The 16,613-nt window shown below is 48.0% G+C and overlaps 1 protein-coding gene across 2 annotated transcripts in view; it reads left to right on the plus strand.

The window, feature by feature from the left end:
* Nucleotides 1-16,613, plus strand: part of LOC124027273 (disks large-associated protein 4-like) — a 223,263-nt gene that overhangs the window by 162,947 nt on the left and 43,703 nt on the right. For both annotated transcript variants that reach the window (XM_046339736.1, XM_046339742.1), the window contains 3 exons: nucleotides 3,065-4,458; nucleotides 5,339-5,562; nucleotides 11,928-12,090. In XM_046339736.1, the coding sequence (XP_046195692.1) occupies nucleotides 3,136-4,458; nucleotides 5,339-5,562; nucleotides 11,928-12,090 (1,710 nt within the window). In that variant the 5' untranslated portion in view covers nucleotides 3,065-3,135. The remainder of the gene's footprint in view (nucleotides 1-3,064; nucleotides 4,459-5,338; nucleotides 5,563-11,927; nucleotides 12,091-16,613) is intronic.

Consider the following 16,613-nt stretch of genomic DNA (forward strand, 5'->3'; position numbering starts at 1 on the left):
TCTTTGCCACCTTCTCCTCCCTCCTGAATCCTCCCCCCCCCTCCTCCCTCTCTGCAGATGACTTCGTCAACCATTTTGAAAAGAAGGTCGACGACATCCGATCCTCGTTTGCTAAGTCAAACAACACCGCTGGTTCTGCTCACACTGCCCTACCCTGTGCTCTGACCTCTTTCTCCCCTCTCTCTCCAGATGAAATCTCGCGTCTTGTGACGGCCGGCCGCCCAACAACCTGCCCGCTCGACCCTATCCCCTCCTATCCCCCAACTGCCCGTTCCATGATCTCGCCATCATGGTTGACAACTCCATTGTGTCCTCCTCCCAGAGCGCTAAGAACCTTGGCGTGATCCTGGACAACACCCTGTCGTTCTCAACTAACATCAAGGCGGTGGCCCGTTCCTGTAGGTTCATGCTCTACAACATCCGCAGAGTACGACCCTGCCTCACACAGGAAGCGGCGCAGGTCCTAATCCAGGCACTTGTCATCTCCCGTCTGGAATACTGCAACTCGCTGTTGGCTGGGCTCCCTGCCTGTGCCATTAAACCCCTACAACTCATCCAGAACGCCGCAGCCCGTCTAGTGTTCAACCTTCCCAAGTTCTCTCACGTCACCCCGCTCCTCCGCTCTCTCCACTGGCTTCCAGTTGAAGCTCGCATCCGCTACAAGACCATGGTGCTTGCCTACGGAGCTGTGAGGGGAACGGCACCTCAGTACCTCCAGGCTCTGATCAGGCCCTACACCCAAATAAGGGCACTGCGTTCATCCACCTCTGGCCTGCTCGCCTCCCTACCACTGAGGAAGTACAGTACCCGCTCAGCCCAGTCAAAACTGTTCGCTGCTCTGGCTCCCCAATGGTGGAACAAACTCCCTCACGACGCCAGGACAGCGGAGTCAATCACCACCTTCCGGAGACACCTGAAACCCCACCTCTTTAAGGAATACCTAGGATAGGATAAAGTAATCCTTCTCACCCCCCTTAAAATATTTAGATGCACTATTGTAAAGTGGTTGTTCCACTGGATGTCATAAGGTGAATGCACCAATTTGTAAGTCGCTCTGGATAAGAGCGTCTGCTAAATGACTTAAATGTAAATGTAAATGTAACCTGGCTACCTACCAGATGGCCGTCACTGTAGTTACCACAGCCACAAAGTCATAAACTCTGCCTATTTCTATAATTTTTTACAGACAATTAGACAATTTTGACTTTGTGGCTGTGCTATCTAGTGGAAACCCTACCCTAGCCCTCATCTTACCGCTGTCCCCCTCCCACTCAGCAACAATGGTAGTTAATGCCGTTTTAGGTTTTCTGCTGTGTGCCTCTCCTCCATGTTCTGTGGTCAGTCCCTACATGGGACTTCATTTCCCAAGAGCTCATCAATGTGATGTGTTTCTGCAGTGATGAATGCACCAATTTGTAAGTCGCTCTGGATAAGAGCGTCTGCTAAATGACTTAAATGTAATGTAAATGTAATGTTAGAGTTTATGGATTCTTCAGTTACATTGAGCTGATTTCTGACATGCTATTCCTTCTTTTTCCGTAGTGTATTTCTGTATTGTTTTAGTGATTCACCATATTGAAGATGTAGGCTCAGGTTTTCTGGATCTCTATGTTTTTGGTTTTCCATTCTTCATCAAACTATTTGTCATTGTTGTTAACAGTTTTAGATTTGATAGGGAATCTGAGAGGTCAAATATACTGTTTATGATTCTACTGCCAAGTTTGCAACTTCACTATCACAGTAAAATGTATTGTCCAGGAAGTTGTCTAAAAGGGATTGAATTTGCCTAATTGTTTTTTGGTTGGTTTCCACACTACTTTCCTTCCATCTATAGCATTTCTTAATATTATTCAGTTCCTTTGGCTTTGATGCCTCATGATTGAGTATTGCTCTGTTCAAGTAAAAAGTGATTTTGTTGTGATCTGATAGGGGAGTCAGTGGGCTGACTGTGAACGCTCTAAGAGTCTGTGGGTTGAGGTCAGTGATAAAGTAGTCTACATTACTACTGCCAGGAGATGAACTATAGGTGTACCAACCATAGGTGTCCCTTCGACGCCTACCATCAACTATGTACATACACAGCATGCGACAGAGCTGCATGAGTTGTGACCCATTTTGTTGGTTATGTTGTCGTTGTTGTGTCTAGGGGAGGGGGGGCATATGGGGGAGGGAATGCTGACACCTCAAGGTAGGTATTTGTCCCCCTGTGTTCTGAAGGTGTCCGGTTCTTGTCCAGTTCTGGTGTTTAGGTCCCCACAGACTAGTACATGTCCCTGAGCCTGGAAATGGTTGATCTCCCCTGAAGGATGGAGAAGCTCTCTTCATTAAAGTATGGGGATTCTAGTGGTGGGATATAGGTAGCACACAGGAGGATATTATCCTCTTTTGAGATAATTTCCTTTTGAATTTCTCTCTCTCTCTCTCTCTCTCTCTCTCTCTCTCTCTCTCTCTCTCTCTCTCTCTCTCTCTCTCTCTCTCTCTCTCTCTGTCTCACTCTCACACTCTCACACACACTCACACACACACACACACACACACACACACACACACACACACACACACACACACACACACACACACACACACACACACACACACACACACACACACACACACACACACACACACACACACACACACACACACATTGACTATACAATGCCATAGCTGTAGTTGTTCATGACTGCTAACATTTGTTGGTTTCCACAAGACAAAATTAAAATAAACCCCCTGAACTGCATTGTTTCAACACTGTTGTTCACCATGGAAAGCTGTGGGAAGCTGGCTCATTGAGATCTAAATATTTCACAGCCCTCAGAGGGCTAGTCTGTTTCTGAGCATAAATGGGTGTGTTTGTTTGCCTGCACATTTATAGGTACTGTATGATCAAAATGGTGTGTGTGCATGCGTGCGTGTTTTTGAAAGTGTGTATATTATATTGTACAATGGTGCCTTCAGGGGTGCGCTCGTGTGCATATTTGTGTGTACAGCATGACAGCATGCATCGGTGCGTTTCGGTCTGTCTGGGCAGAACCTACTCTCGCTATCTCTCTTTTTTTTGTAGGACTTATCCTCCAGGCCTGTCGTCTCTACCCGGCTGGGGAGTCTTCTAGAAGGGGGCCCCTCTTGACCACAATGAAAGGGTTAGGAGCCAAACGCAACCGCCATCTGTCTGACTCCTGCGACCCCACCCAGGGCCCCCCGGAGCCCCTGTACTCACACCAGGCCTCCACCCTGCCTCGGAGCCCCTATCTCCTCAGCCCCACCAGCATGGACCACTACAGCACCATGGATCCCCGCCACTACAACCCCAGTATGGAAGCCCACCACAACCAGGGATCCCTGCCCCCGGACTACTCCCTCCCCCTCAACAACCAGCTGTCCAACAGCAGCACCTTCCCCCATGTCCACTACAACTCCCATTATGACCCCAGCGACTTCTCCCCGCCACAGGAGGACAGCATCGGCGGCATAAGTACAGGAACCCTGGGCACCTCCATGTCGATGGGGATGGGGATGCATGGAATGGGGGGCCTGCAGAGCAGCCGGGGGGCCATGATCACCAGTGGTTCTGCTACTATCTCCGGCGGGGCCAAGATGAACCGGCAGTTGCAGCCCAACCTGTTGGACCAGTTGGAGAAGCAGCTGCCCGGGGGGCCTCGTGACGGCTTCAGCACGCTGCAGTTCCACCGGGGCACATCGGCTGCCCTCTCCGTCGCCTCCAAGCAGCGCAACGACAGCCCCGGGCGCATCCGTAACCTGATGTGCTCCGTCCAGAAGCTCTTCGCCAAGTCACAATCCATGGACGGTCACAACCTCAAGGGCGTCAACGGGCGTTCGGGGACAGGTAGCGGTAGCGGTGGGACCTCGTCCGGAACCGAGGACAGCGGGAAGCGGGACCGGCGAGCAAAGAGCAAAGACCGGGGTGGAGCCAAGTCAGATGGGGGCGGGACGGGTAAGCGGCGGCCGCGTTCCAACATGTCGGGCTACTGGAGCTCGGACGACCTGGACAACGCCGACCTCAGCAACTACCGCAACCCCATAGCCATGACGCTGGGACGCCCCACCACCCATGCCACCCAGCACACCACCCATGGTATTACCTACGATGCTCAGCAGGGGGCACTACAGCAGCAGCAGGGACAGCAGAGCCGCTACGTGGTCCACAGTGGCTACAACACCATTAGTTCATCTAAGAGCAGCAACGAAGTCATGAAGTACCAGCAGATGCTGGCAGGACCCGGAGGTGGGGGAGGTGGGGGAGGAGGGGGAGGAGGGATCAGCATGGGGGTGAACACTAATGACTTTATAAAGGGAGGTTCGTGGTCGACGCTGACCCTGGGTCAGCCCAGGCAGGTGCTGCAGAAGGGCCACTCGGCTACCCTAGACCGGTCCATGCTCAAGTCCAAGTCGTGCCAGCAGGAGCTGGCCTGCCACTACCTGCAAGTGGGCCGACAGGTGAGAATTATCTAAACAATGTATGTTGTCAAACAGTTATCATCATATCGGATGAAGTGCTGGACATAAAACAAATGTGGAGACAAAGAATAAAGCATACTTAAATACAAATATATTTACTGTCAAGACAATTTGTCAGGTCTGACAAAGACCTGTTTGGATCAAAACATAAAACATGAAAGTACTGTAAGTGTTGGACCATTTGAGTGTCAGGTTGATTATTCCTCCACTATGTCTCAATCAGCTGTCAGTTTGTTCCGTTTATTTAATTAAAATATGGCAATTTCTGCATATGTTTTCTTTTATGAGCCTGACTTTATGTGCTGACATTTATGACACACCAGTGTAAATGACACAATTCAACGTGACGTTAACATGCTGGTATATACATGTCAGTTCCAAGTAATATATAATAATAATATATGACATTTAGCAGACACTTTTATCCAAAGCGACTTACAGTGCATACATTCTACGTATGGGTGGTCCCGGGATCGAATTGCCATGCTCTACCAACTGAGCTACAGAAGGACAAGTCTACCTATAGAATTGTTTTGACTTTGTTTTCAAGTTTCAAGGTAAAGATATTCAGGGAGGAGTTGGTAACTGCCCCGTAGCACTCAAATAATTGTATTTATTTATTGTGTAATCGATAAAACCATATCTATGGTCAAGAAAAGTAGAGTGTGAGTCCCTCAGTGATCCATTTTGGATCCTCTTTAGCCCATACTGTAGATACTGTAGATTATAGAGTGAATACTGTGAAACAAATGACATTATGTAAAAAAATATATTATACTGTCACAATCATGTCAATATAAATGGCATAAGGATATAATGTCATGTAAGAAAACCATATCTGGGTTGCTGCTTCTTGCAGGGGGACTGGAGTAGCACGCTGGGCCGCAGCGGCGGAGGAGGAGGAGCCAATGAGATCCCATGTCGGCGCATGCGGAGTGGCAGCTACGTGAAGGCCATGGGTGACCTAGAGGACAGCGACGACTCAGACGGCAGCCCCAAGCCCTCGCCCAATATGGCCGCCCGCCGTCAGAGTTACCTCAGGGCCACCCAGCAGTCTCTGAGCGACCAGCTACCGCCACGCAAGTAAGCTCAGTGCTAAAGTTTCATCGCATGGACAATGGACATGTAAGCATAATGACATACAGTGCATTCGGAAAGTATTCAGACCCCTTGACTTTTTCCACATTTTGTTATGTTATAGACTTATTCTAAAATTGATTAAATAAAACATTTCCCTCATCAATCTACACACAATGCCCCATAATGACAAAGCAAATCTATTTATTTATTTATCCGTTATTTTACCAGGTAAGTTGACTGAGAACACATTCTCATTTGCAGCAACGACCTGGGGAATAGTTACAGGGGAGAGGAAGGAGATGAATGAACCAAATGTAAACTGGGGATTATAAAGTGACCGTGATGGTTTGAGGGCCAGATTGGGAATGGTCACTATGACAGAGCTCCAGAGTTCCTCTCTGGAGATGGGAGAACGTTCCAGAAGGACAACCATTTCTGCAGCACTCCACCAATGAGGCCAGACAGAAGCCCCTCAGCAAAAGGCACATGACAGCCCGCTTGGAGTTTTCCAAAAGGCACCTAAAGGAATCTCAGACCATGAGAAACAAGATTCTGTGGTCTGATGAAACCAAGATTGAACTCTTTGGCCTGAATGCCAAGCCAAGGTCTGGAGGAAACCTGGCACCATCCCTACAGTGAAGCAGGGTGGTGGCAGCATCATGCTGTGGGGGTGTTTTTCAGGAGCAGGGACTGGGATTGAGGATTGAGGGAGAGATGAACAGAGCAAAGTACAGAGAGGTCCTTGATGAAATCCTCAGGACCTCATACTGCGGTGAAGGTTCACCTTCCAACAGGACGATGACCCTAAGGACACAGGCAGACTTGAAACAAATCAAACATCTCTGGAGAGACCTGAAAAAAGTACTGAGTAAAGGGTCTGAATACTTGTGTAAATGTGTCATTTAATTTTTTTTATACATTTGCAAACATTTCTAAAAACCTGTTTTTGCTTTGTCATTCAAAAATCAAATTTAAAAAGTGATCCATTGTAGAATAAGGCTGTAACCTTAAAAACATATATGGAAAAGGTCAAGGTGCCTGAATACTTTCCGAATGCACTGTATGACTTTCAGGTGGAAAGGAACCTAGACTAACAACAATCATTATTTTGCATTTCAAACACGCAAGCAAACACACACACAAATCCTCATGCCCTCTCTCTCTTTCTCTCTCAAATCCATACATATACACACATACACACACAGACTGACCACACACACACGGCCCATGGCACCATTTCAAACGGAGGTGTGACGAGGAGAAAGGAGATGGTCAGGCTTCCAGCTCTTGGCATTCCAGTTAACAGGCATACTAAAAGAGACTATAGCAAACACACACAGTCAGACAAGCTGTGCTCACTCAAGCGTGGGATGAAGCACTGTCAGACTCCCACCCCCTACACATGCCAGAGCTCCGATTACGGTTTCCTCATCCTTCAGTTATTAAACGTTCCCACAACGTAACGGCTTGGCCTGAAATGATAGACTCCTCATACCGTAGCGTTTCCGCAACATCACAAACACGATGCCGCCTTCAGCTTCTGCTCAGACAGACAGTGAGTCACCACAAACTAAGCTATAGTCTCATCATCTCACACTGACTGACTGAGGTTTCTAGCACGTTGTCTCTAGATGACATCTCTTTCTGAAGCAGACAGACATGGACTGGGCTAGACACAGAGGGACACAATGCATTTGGTATCCTATTCATTTTCACATAATGACAAACAAAATGAACCCCCATTTGGATGAATAGTGGCAGAGAGTGGGAGCACCAATGAGCAAGCTGCTGTGTTTTGTTTTTAATGTCTCTGTTGATTTGCACAAACAAAGACATTTGTTGTGTTCTCCGGGTTCTCTGTGGTCAGGGCTGTATTGAAGTAAATTTGTGCCAATAAGATCTGAAACCTAATTTGGCACAAATGTAATTCCATTGGGGAGTTTAGAGTGGCTGGCTATTATTTGGTTCAGATTGACACCACAAAATGAGGAAGTCTAAAGGAAAAAAGAATACAGTACAATTTCAGTCCACAAGAGGACAGCAAATCACGAAGCAATAAGCATACATGCCTGGTAATATCACTTTATCAAATTACGTCATTATAGAAGAATGTTTTTGTTGACAGAGACAACATACACACCATAATAACGTAGCACGAAGGTTTTCTTAAAGAAGTAAAAACATGGAGTGAAAAACACTTAAATGAATATCAAACCTGCACGCTAAATGACTCTAACCCTGCTCCCCTCCCTGCTAAAAACCAAATGCCACACCGCCGTTCTGCCTCGTGGTCTGCTCCACCCTGGTTGTCAGGAGCAGCAGAGCCCTGGATTACGCCATGCTGCAGGGGGAGCTGGAAGCACTGTGGTCTCCTCTGCACAGTGTGTCCTCTCTGCACCAACTGGGCAGGTCAGTGCTATGCAGCCAGCCAATCACCACCAAGGGGACAGGTTTACGCTTGCACCAGATTGGACGCTGTCCCCAATCAATCAGTCAGTCACCCAGTCCCCTAGGTCTTGCCCACCTCTTCGGTTCACCCATGCTCCGTCAGTGCCAACGCCATGCCACTCACCACCAGCCCTTTCCTCCAAGCTAATTCTCCCACCCCATAAAAGGAGTGTCATTGCCCAGCTTAGCGCATTCCATGCCAGGGGTACCCTGTCTGTACTCAAGGATCATCACAATCACATGACAAGTGCAATGTCATGTCACTATCACTGTGTGCCAGGAAATACCAAAAAATGATAGGCTCTCTTTTGGTAATCCCATTCAGTATTTCTGAGCTGAATTTGGATAATTTTCCCTAATGCTCTTTAATGTTGGCACCATGATGCATGGAACAAGGCTTTACATGCTTGACCTGTGTATCATTGGCTTTGCATTGTTTTGGTGCTATATGGGGAATATTAATGTAATGAGATGAGATGGGAGATATATTATTCACAGGTGTTATAATGGGGGCTGTGATGCTGACAAGTGTTATAATGGGGCAGTGATACTGACAGGTGTTATGATGGGGCAGTGATGCTGACAGGTGTTATAATGGGGCAGTGATGCTGACAGGTGTTATGATGGGGCAGTGATGCTGACAGGTGTTATTACATTTACATTTACATTTAAGTCATTTAGCAGACGCTCTTATCCAGAGCGACTTACAAATTGGTGCATTCACCTTATGACATCCAGTGGAACAGCCACTTTACAATAGTGCATCTAAATCTTTTAAGGGGGGGGGGTAGAAGGATTACTTTATCCTATCCTAGGTATTCCTTAAAGAGGTGGGGTTTCAGGTGTCTCCAGAAGGTGGTGATTGACTCCGCTGTCCTGGCGTCGTGAGGGAGTTTGTTCCACCATTGGGGGGCCAGAGCAGCAAACAGTTTTGACTGGGCTGAGCGGGAACTGTACTTCCTCAGTGGTAGGGAGGCGAGCAGGCCAGAGGTGGATGAACGCAGTGCCCTTGTTTGGGTGTAGGGCCTGATCAGAGCCTGGAGATACTGAGGTGCCGTTCCCCTCACAGCTCCGTAGGCAAGCACCATGGTCTTGTAGCGGATGCGAGCTTCAACTGGAAGCCAGTGGAGAGAGCGGAGGAGCGGGGTGACGTGAGAGAACTTGGGAAGGTTGAACACCAGACGGGCTGCGGCGTTCTGGATGAGTTGTAGGGGTTTAATGGCACAGGCAGGGAGCCCAGCCAACAGCGAGTTGCAGTAATCCAGACGGGAGATGACAAGTGCCTGGATTAGGACCTGCGCCGCTTCCTGTGTGAGGCAGGGTCGTACTCTGTGGATGTTGTAGAGCATGAACCTACAGGAACGGGCCACCACCTTGATGTTAGTTGAGAACGACAGGGTGTTGTCCAGGATCACGCCAAGGTTCTTCGCGCTCTGGGAGGAGGACACAATGGAGTTGTCAACCGTGATGGCGAGATCATGGAACGGGCAGTCCTTCCCCGGGAGGAAGAGCAGCTCCTTCTTGCCGAGGTTCAGCTTGAGGTGGTGATCCGTCATCCACACTGATATGTCTGCCAGACATGCAGAGATGCGATTCGCCACCTGGTCATCAGAAGGGGGAAAGGAGAAGATTAATTGTGTGTCGTCTGCATAGCAATGATAGGAGAGACCATGTGAGGTTATGACAGAGCCAAGTGACTTGGTGTATAGCGAGAATAGGAGAGGGCCTAGAACAGAGCCCTGGGGGACACCAGTGGTGAGAGCGTGTGGTGAGGAGACAGATTCTCGCCACGCCACCTGGTAGGAGCGACCTGTCAGGTAGGACGCAATCCAAGCGTGGGCCGCGCCGGAGATGCCCAACTCGGAGAGGGTGGAGAGGAGGATCTGATGGTTCACAGTATCGAAGGCAGCAGATAGGTCTAGAAGGATGAGAGCAGAGGAGAGAGAGTTAGCTTTAGCAGTGCGGAACGCCTCCGTGATACAGAGAAGAGCAGTCTCAGTTGAATGACTAGTCTTGAAACCTGACTGATTTGGATCAAGAAGGTCATTCTGAGAGAGATAGCGGGAGAGCTGGCCAAGGACGGCACGTTCAAGAGTTTTGGAGAGAAAAGAAAGAAGGGATACTGGTCTGTAGTTGTTGACATCGGAGGGATCGAGTGTAGGTTTTTTCAGAAGGGGTGCAACTCTCGCTCTCTTGAAGACGGAAGGGACGTAGCCAGCGGTCAGGGATGAGTTGATGAGCGAGGTGAGGTAAGGGAGAAGGTCTCCGGAAATGGTCTGGAGAAGAGAGGAGGGGATGGGGTCAAGCGGGCAGGTTGTTGGGCGGCCGGCCGTCACAAGACGCAAGATTTCATCTGGAGAGAGAGGGGAGAAAGAGGTCAGAGCACAGGGTAGGGCAGTGATGGGGCAGTGATGCTGACAGGTGTTATAATGGGGCAGTGATACCGACAGGGGGCAGTGATACCGACAGGTGTTATGATGGGGCAATGATGCTGACAGGTGTTATGATGGGGGCAGTGATGCTGACAGGTGTTATATTGGGGAAGTGATTCTGACAGGTGTTATAATGGGGCAGTGATGCTGACAGGTGTTATGATGGGGCAGTGATGCTGACAGGTGTTATAATGGGAGCAGTGATGCTGACAGGTGTTATAATGGGGCAGTGATGCTGACAGATGATATGATGGAGGCAGTGATGCTGACAGGTGATATGATGGGGCAGTGATGCTGACAGGTGATATGATGGGGCAGTGAACCAGGTGTTATGATGGGGCAGTGATGATGACAGGTGATATGATGGGGGCAGTGATGCTGACAGGTGTTTGTTCAATGATGCTCTTTCCTATAATCTCCGTTGCTGACAGATGTTATGTTCTCTGCTGATGCTCCTCCTCCCCTGTCATGATGGGGGCTCTGATCTTATGAAAAGAACCAGGGATTCTCTAACATCAACTTCTTTCTACCCTTCTCCTCTCCTCTTTCCCTCATCCCCTTCTCTCCTCTTTTCAACTCTACCCTCCTCTTCTCCTCTGATCTTATCCCCTTCTCTCACATCAACTCTACCCTCCTCCTCTCCTCTCCCTCATCCCCTTCTCTCCTCACCAACTCAACTTCTTTCCCTCCTCCCATTCTCTCCTCACATCAACTCTATCCTCTTCCTCTCCTCTCCCTCCTCCCCTTCTCTCCTCACATCAACTTTCCCTCCTCCCATTCTCTCCTCACATCAACTCTATCCTCCTCCTCTCCTCTCCCTCCTCCCCTTCTCTCCTCACATCAACTCTTCCCTCCTCCCCTTCTCTCCTCACATCAACTCTATCCTCCTCCTCTCCTCTCCCTCCTCCCCTTCTCTCCTCACATCAACTCTTCCCTCCTCCCCTTCTCTCCTCACATCAACTCTTCCCTCCTCTCCCTCCTCTCTCCTCACATCAACTCTTCCATCCTACCCTTCTCACATCAACTCTTCCCTCCTACCCTTCTCTCCTCACATCAACTCTTCCCTCCTCCCCTTCTCTCCTCACATCAACTCTATCCTCCTCCTCTCCTCTCCCTCCTACCCTTCTCTCCTCACACCAACTCTATCCTCTTCCTCTCCTCTCCCTCCTACCCTTCTCTCCACACATCAACTCTATCCTCCTCCTCTCCTCTCCCTCCTCCCCTTCTCTCCTCACATCAACTCTTCCCTCCTCCTCTCCTCTCCCTCCTACCCTTCTCTCCTCACATCAACTCTTCCCTCCTCCTCTCTGATCTTATCCCCTTCTCTCCTCAAATCAACTCTACCCTCCTCTGCCCCCTTCCCTCCTCACATCAACTCTACCCTTCTCCTCTCCTTTCCTCTCCCTCCTCCCCTTTTCTCTGATCTCATCCCCCTTTCATCTTCTCTCCTCCCCCTCTCCTCTCTTCCCCTGCTCCTCTCCTCTTCAGCTGTCTTCCTTCACTGCGAGAGCTGTCTACTAATCGTAGCCTGGACAACCTGGACTGTCTGGGGGATCCGGTGAGGGGCTCCCTGTTCCCCCGCTGGGATGATGAGGACCTCAGCCAGGGAGGCGGCTGCAGCACCCTGGGGAGGAGCAGCTACATGGGCCAGGTCAGAGGTCACCAGGGATGGGGTAGTGAGGTACAACTGGCATGTGACTAAAACTTCTCAGGATAAGATTTTTTTTCTTCTCCTGATCCCCTTTCAGGTTTGTATATATTTTTTGTGTCAGAATAGTGGGACTGTACAGAAATAGGGAGATAGATGTAGGAAGGCACAGACAGGAGAGTGACTGAGACAAGGCTCAAACCCTGTTGCCAAATGCCATGCGTCATCCTGAGTTGGGAGCGTTACCATTACACCAGACTCTGGCATTTTAGACCATTTCATTGAACAGATTTTCATTTTAGAATGACCTATCACATAAACTCTCCACTCCTACACCTCAGTAGACTCTGTTCTAGAAGATTTTGTATACACCGGAATCCCAACACAGGAAGACCCATTACCCTTCTACTGACAAGGTCACCATGGTCATAAAGAGTGTGCCTTTTACAAAAGGCCTGTCAAACTAGGCTTTACAGTCCATTAGTAAACTCAGCAAAAAAGAAATGTCCCTTTTTCAGGACCCTGTCTTTCAAAGATAATTAGTAAAAATTCAAATAACTTCACAGATCTTCCCTGTTTCCCATGCTTGTTCAATGAACCACAAATAACGAATGAACATGCACCTGTGGAACGGTCGTTAAGACACTAACAGCTTACAGATGGTAGGCAATTAAGGTCACAGTTATGAAAACTTAGGACACTAAAGAGGCCTTTCTACTGACTTTGAAAAACACAAAAATAAAGATGCCCAGGGACCCTGCTCATCTGCGTTAACATGCCTGCAGCAAGGAGGCATGCTGCAAGGAGGCGTGAGGACTGCAGATGTGGCCAGGGAAATAAATTGCAATGTCCATACTGTGAGCTGGTAGCCTCACTAGATACTGACTGTTACTTTTTATTTTGACCCCCTCTTCATTCAGGGACACATTATTCAATTTTTGTTCGTCACATGTCTGTGGAACTTGTTCAGTTTATGTCTCAGTTGTTGAATCTTATGTTCATACAAATATTTACACATGTTAAGTTTGCTGAAAATAAACGCAGTTGAGGACGTTTCTTTTTTTGCTGAGTTTATATGTTTAGCACATTGACCCCATCTTGGGGAATTTAAAACGTTTAATTCCTAAAATGTGTGTTGATTTACATGTAAATTAGTATAAGAGTGTAACGTTTTTCTTCCGCTGAAGGAGAGGAGGACCAAAATGCAGCGTGGTTAGAGTTCAACATGTTTAATCAAGACCATACATGAGAACACTACAAAATAACAAAAGTGCAAACCGAAACAGTCTTATCTGGTGCAATGACACAAAGACAGAAGACAATCACCCACAAAATACCCAATGAACATGGCTGCCTAAATATGGTTCCCAATCAGAGACAACGACAGACAGCTGCCTCCAATTGAGAACCAATCTCGGCAACCATAGACATATAAAACTACCTAGAAAGGAAATAGCCCCATAAACATACAAAACCCCTAGACCAGAAAAAACAATAAATACCCCATGTCACACCCTGACCTAACCAAAATCATAAAGAAAACAAAGATAACTAAGGCCAGGGTGTGACAAAGAGTTACTTGGAGCTGAAAGGTACAATGTTAATTATTACACCCCATTATTTCACTTCTGTGAGCAGGCCTTTCTAATCGACCTGGCCCGGGTATCCTGGAAGGACATTGATCTCATCCCGTCAGTTGAGGATGCCTGGTCATTCTTTAAGAGTAACTTCCTCACCATTTTAGATAAGCATGCTCCGTTCAAAAAATGCAGAACTAAGAACAGATACAGCCCTTGGTTCACTCCAGACCTGAGTGAACCAAAAAAAAACATCCTGTGGCGGACTGCAATAGCATCGAACAGTCCCCGCGATATGCAACTGTTCATGGAAGTCAGGAACCAATACACGCAGTCAGTCAGGAAAGCTAAGGCCAGCTTCTTCAGGCAGAAGTTTGCATCCTGTAGCTCCAACTCCAAAAATTTCTGGGACACTGTGAAGTCCATGGAGAACAAGAGCACCTCCTCCCAGCTGCCCACTGCACTGAGGCTAGGGAACACGGTCACCACCGACAAATCCATGATTATCGAAAACTTCAACAAGCATTTCTCAACGGCTGGCCATGCCTTCCTCCTGGCTACTCCAACCTCGGCCAACAGCCCCGGCCCCCGCAGCTCCTCACCCAAGCCTCTCCAGGTTCTCCTCTACCCAAATCCAGATAGCAGATGTTATGAAAGAGCTGCAAAACCTGGACCCGTATAAATCAGCTGGGCTTGACAATCTGGACCCTCTATTTCTGAATCTATCCGCCGCCATTGTCGCAACCCCTATTACCAGCCTGTTCAACCTCTCTTTCATATCATCTGAGATCCCCAAGGACTGGAAAGCTGCCGCAGTCATCCCCCTCTTCAAAGGGGGTGACACCCTGGACCCAAACTGTTACAGACCTATATCCATCCTGCCCTGCCTATCTAAGGTCTTCGAAAGCCAAGTCAACAAACAGGTGACTGACCATCTCGAATCCCACCGTACCTTCTCCGCTATGCAATCCGGTTTCCGAGCCAGTCACGGGTGCACCTCAGCCACACTCAAGGTACTAAACGACATCATAACCGCCATCGATAAAAGACAGTACTGTGCAGCCGTCTTCATCGACCTTGCCAAGGCTTTCGACTCTGTCAATCACCATATTCTTATCGGCAGACTCAGTAGCCTCGGTTTTTCGGATGACTGCCTTGCCTGGTTCACCAATTACTTTGCAGACAGAGTTCAGTGTGTCAAATCGGAGGGCATGTTGACCGGTCCTCTGGCAGTCTCTATGGGGGTGCCACAGGGTTCAATTCTCGGGCCGACTCTTTTCTCTGTATATATCAATGATGTTGCTCTTGCTGCGGGCGATTCCCTGATCCACATCTACGCAGACGACAACATTGTATACACTTTCGGCCCGTCATTGGACACTGTGCTATCTAACCTCCAATCGAGCTTCAATGCCATACAAAACTCCTTCCATGGCCTCCAACTGCTCTTAAACGCTAGTAAAACCAAATGCATGCTTTTCAACCGATCGCTGCCTGCACCCGCATGCCCGACTAGCATCACCACACTGGATGGCTCCGACCTTGAATATGTGGACACCTATAAGTACCTAGGTGTCTGGCTAGACTGCAAACTCTCCTTCCAGACCCTTATCAAACATCTCCAATCGAAAATCAAATCAAGAATCGGCTTTCTATTCCGCAACAAAGCCTCCTTCACTCACGCTGCCAAGCTTACCCTAGTAAAACTGACTATCCTACCGATCCTCGACTTCGGCGACGTCATCTACAAAATTGCTTCCAACACTCTACTCAGCAAACTGGATGCAGTTTATCACAGTGCCATCCGTTTTGTCACTAAAGCACCTTATACTACCCACCACTGTGACTTGTATGCTCTAGTCGGCTGGCCCTCGCTGCATATTCGTCGCCAGACCCACTGGCTTCAGGTCATCTACAAGGCCATGCTAGGCAAAGCTCCGCCTTATCTCAGCTCACTGGTCACGATGGCAACACCCATCCGTAGCACGCGCTCCAGCAGGTGTATCTCATTGATCATCCCTAAAGCCAACACCTCATTCGGCCGCCTTTCGTTCCAGTACTCTGCTGCCTGTGACTGGAACGAATTGCAAACATCGCTGAAGTTGGAGACTTTTATCTCCCTCACCAACTTCAAACATCAGCTAGCTGAGCAGCTAACCGATCACTGCAGCTGTACATAATCTATTGGTAAATAGCACACCCATTTTCACCTACCTCATCCCCACAGTTTTTATTTATTTACTGTTCTGCTCTTTTGCACACCAGTATCTCTACCTGTACATGATCATCTGATCATTTATCACTCCAGTGTTAATCTGCAATATTGTAATTATTCGCCTACCTCCTCATGCCTTTTGCACACATTGTATATAGACTCCCCTTTTTTTCTGTGTTATTGACTTGTTAATTGTTTACTCCATGTGTAACTCTGTGTTGTCTGTTCACACTGCTATGCTTTATCTTGGCCAGGTCACAGTTGCAAATGAGAACCTGTTCTCAACTAGCCTACCTGGTTAAATAAAGGTGAAATAAAAAAATAAATAAAAAATTCAGAAAGCCTTCCTGTGAAATGTTACTGTATATCAAACAAAACAGTACAAACAGTACAACAATGCAATTGAGTGGACACATGGTGCTGTTATACAGTACTATAGGACTACTGGAGCAAAAACAGGTCTGGGACCAGGTTATAGATCTAATGCTCTCACTTTCTCTCTCTCTTTCTCACACTTGCTCTCTCTATCACTGCTCCCTGCTCTTTGATTTGTTACCACTAAATCGTGAGGCCGAGCCAACTCCATAAGTTACAACTCAAATACCATATTTATTATATTCCTGTCACTCCAACACTGTGTTAGGCTTGCATTTTAGTAAGCTTGATCATGTCCCTCAGTCAAATCTCAGTCCTTCATTTGCACTGCTGCTCTGATCTAATTTCTCACCAAGTTC

The sequence above is a fragment of the Oncorhynchus gorbuscha genome, linkage group LG03 (assembly GCF_021184085.1).
Source record: "Oncorhynchus gorbuscha isolate QuinsamMale2020 ecotype Even-year linkage group LG03, OgorEven_v1.0, whole genome shotgun sequence".
NCBI lineage: Eukaryota > Metazoa > Chordata > Actinopteri > Salmoniformes > Salmonidae > Oncorhynchus > Oncorhynchus gorbuscha.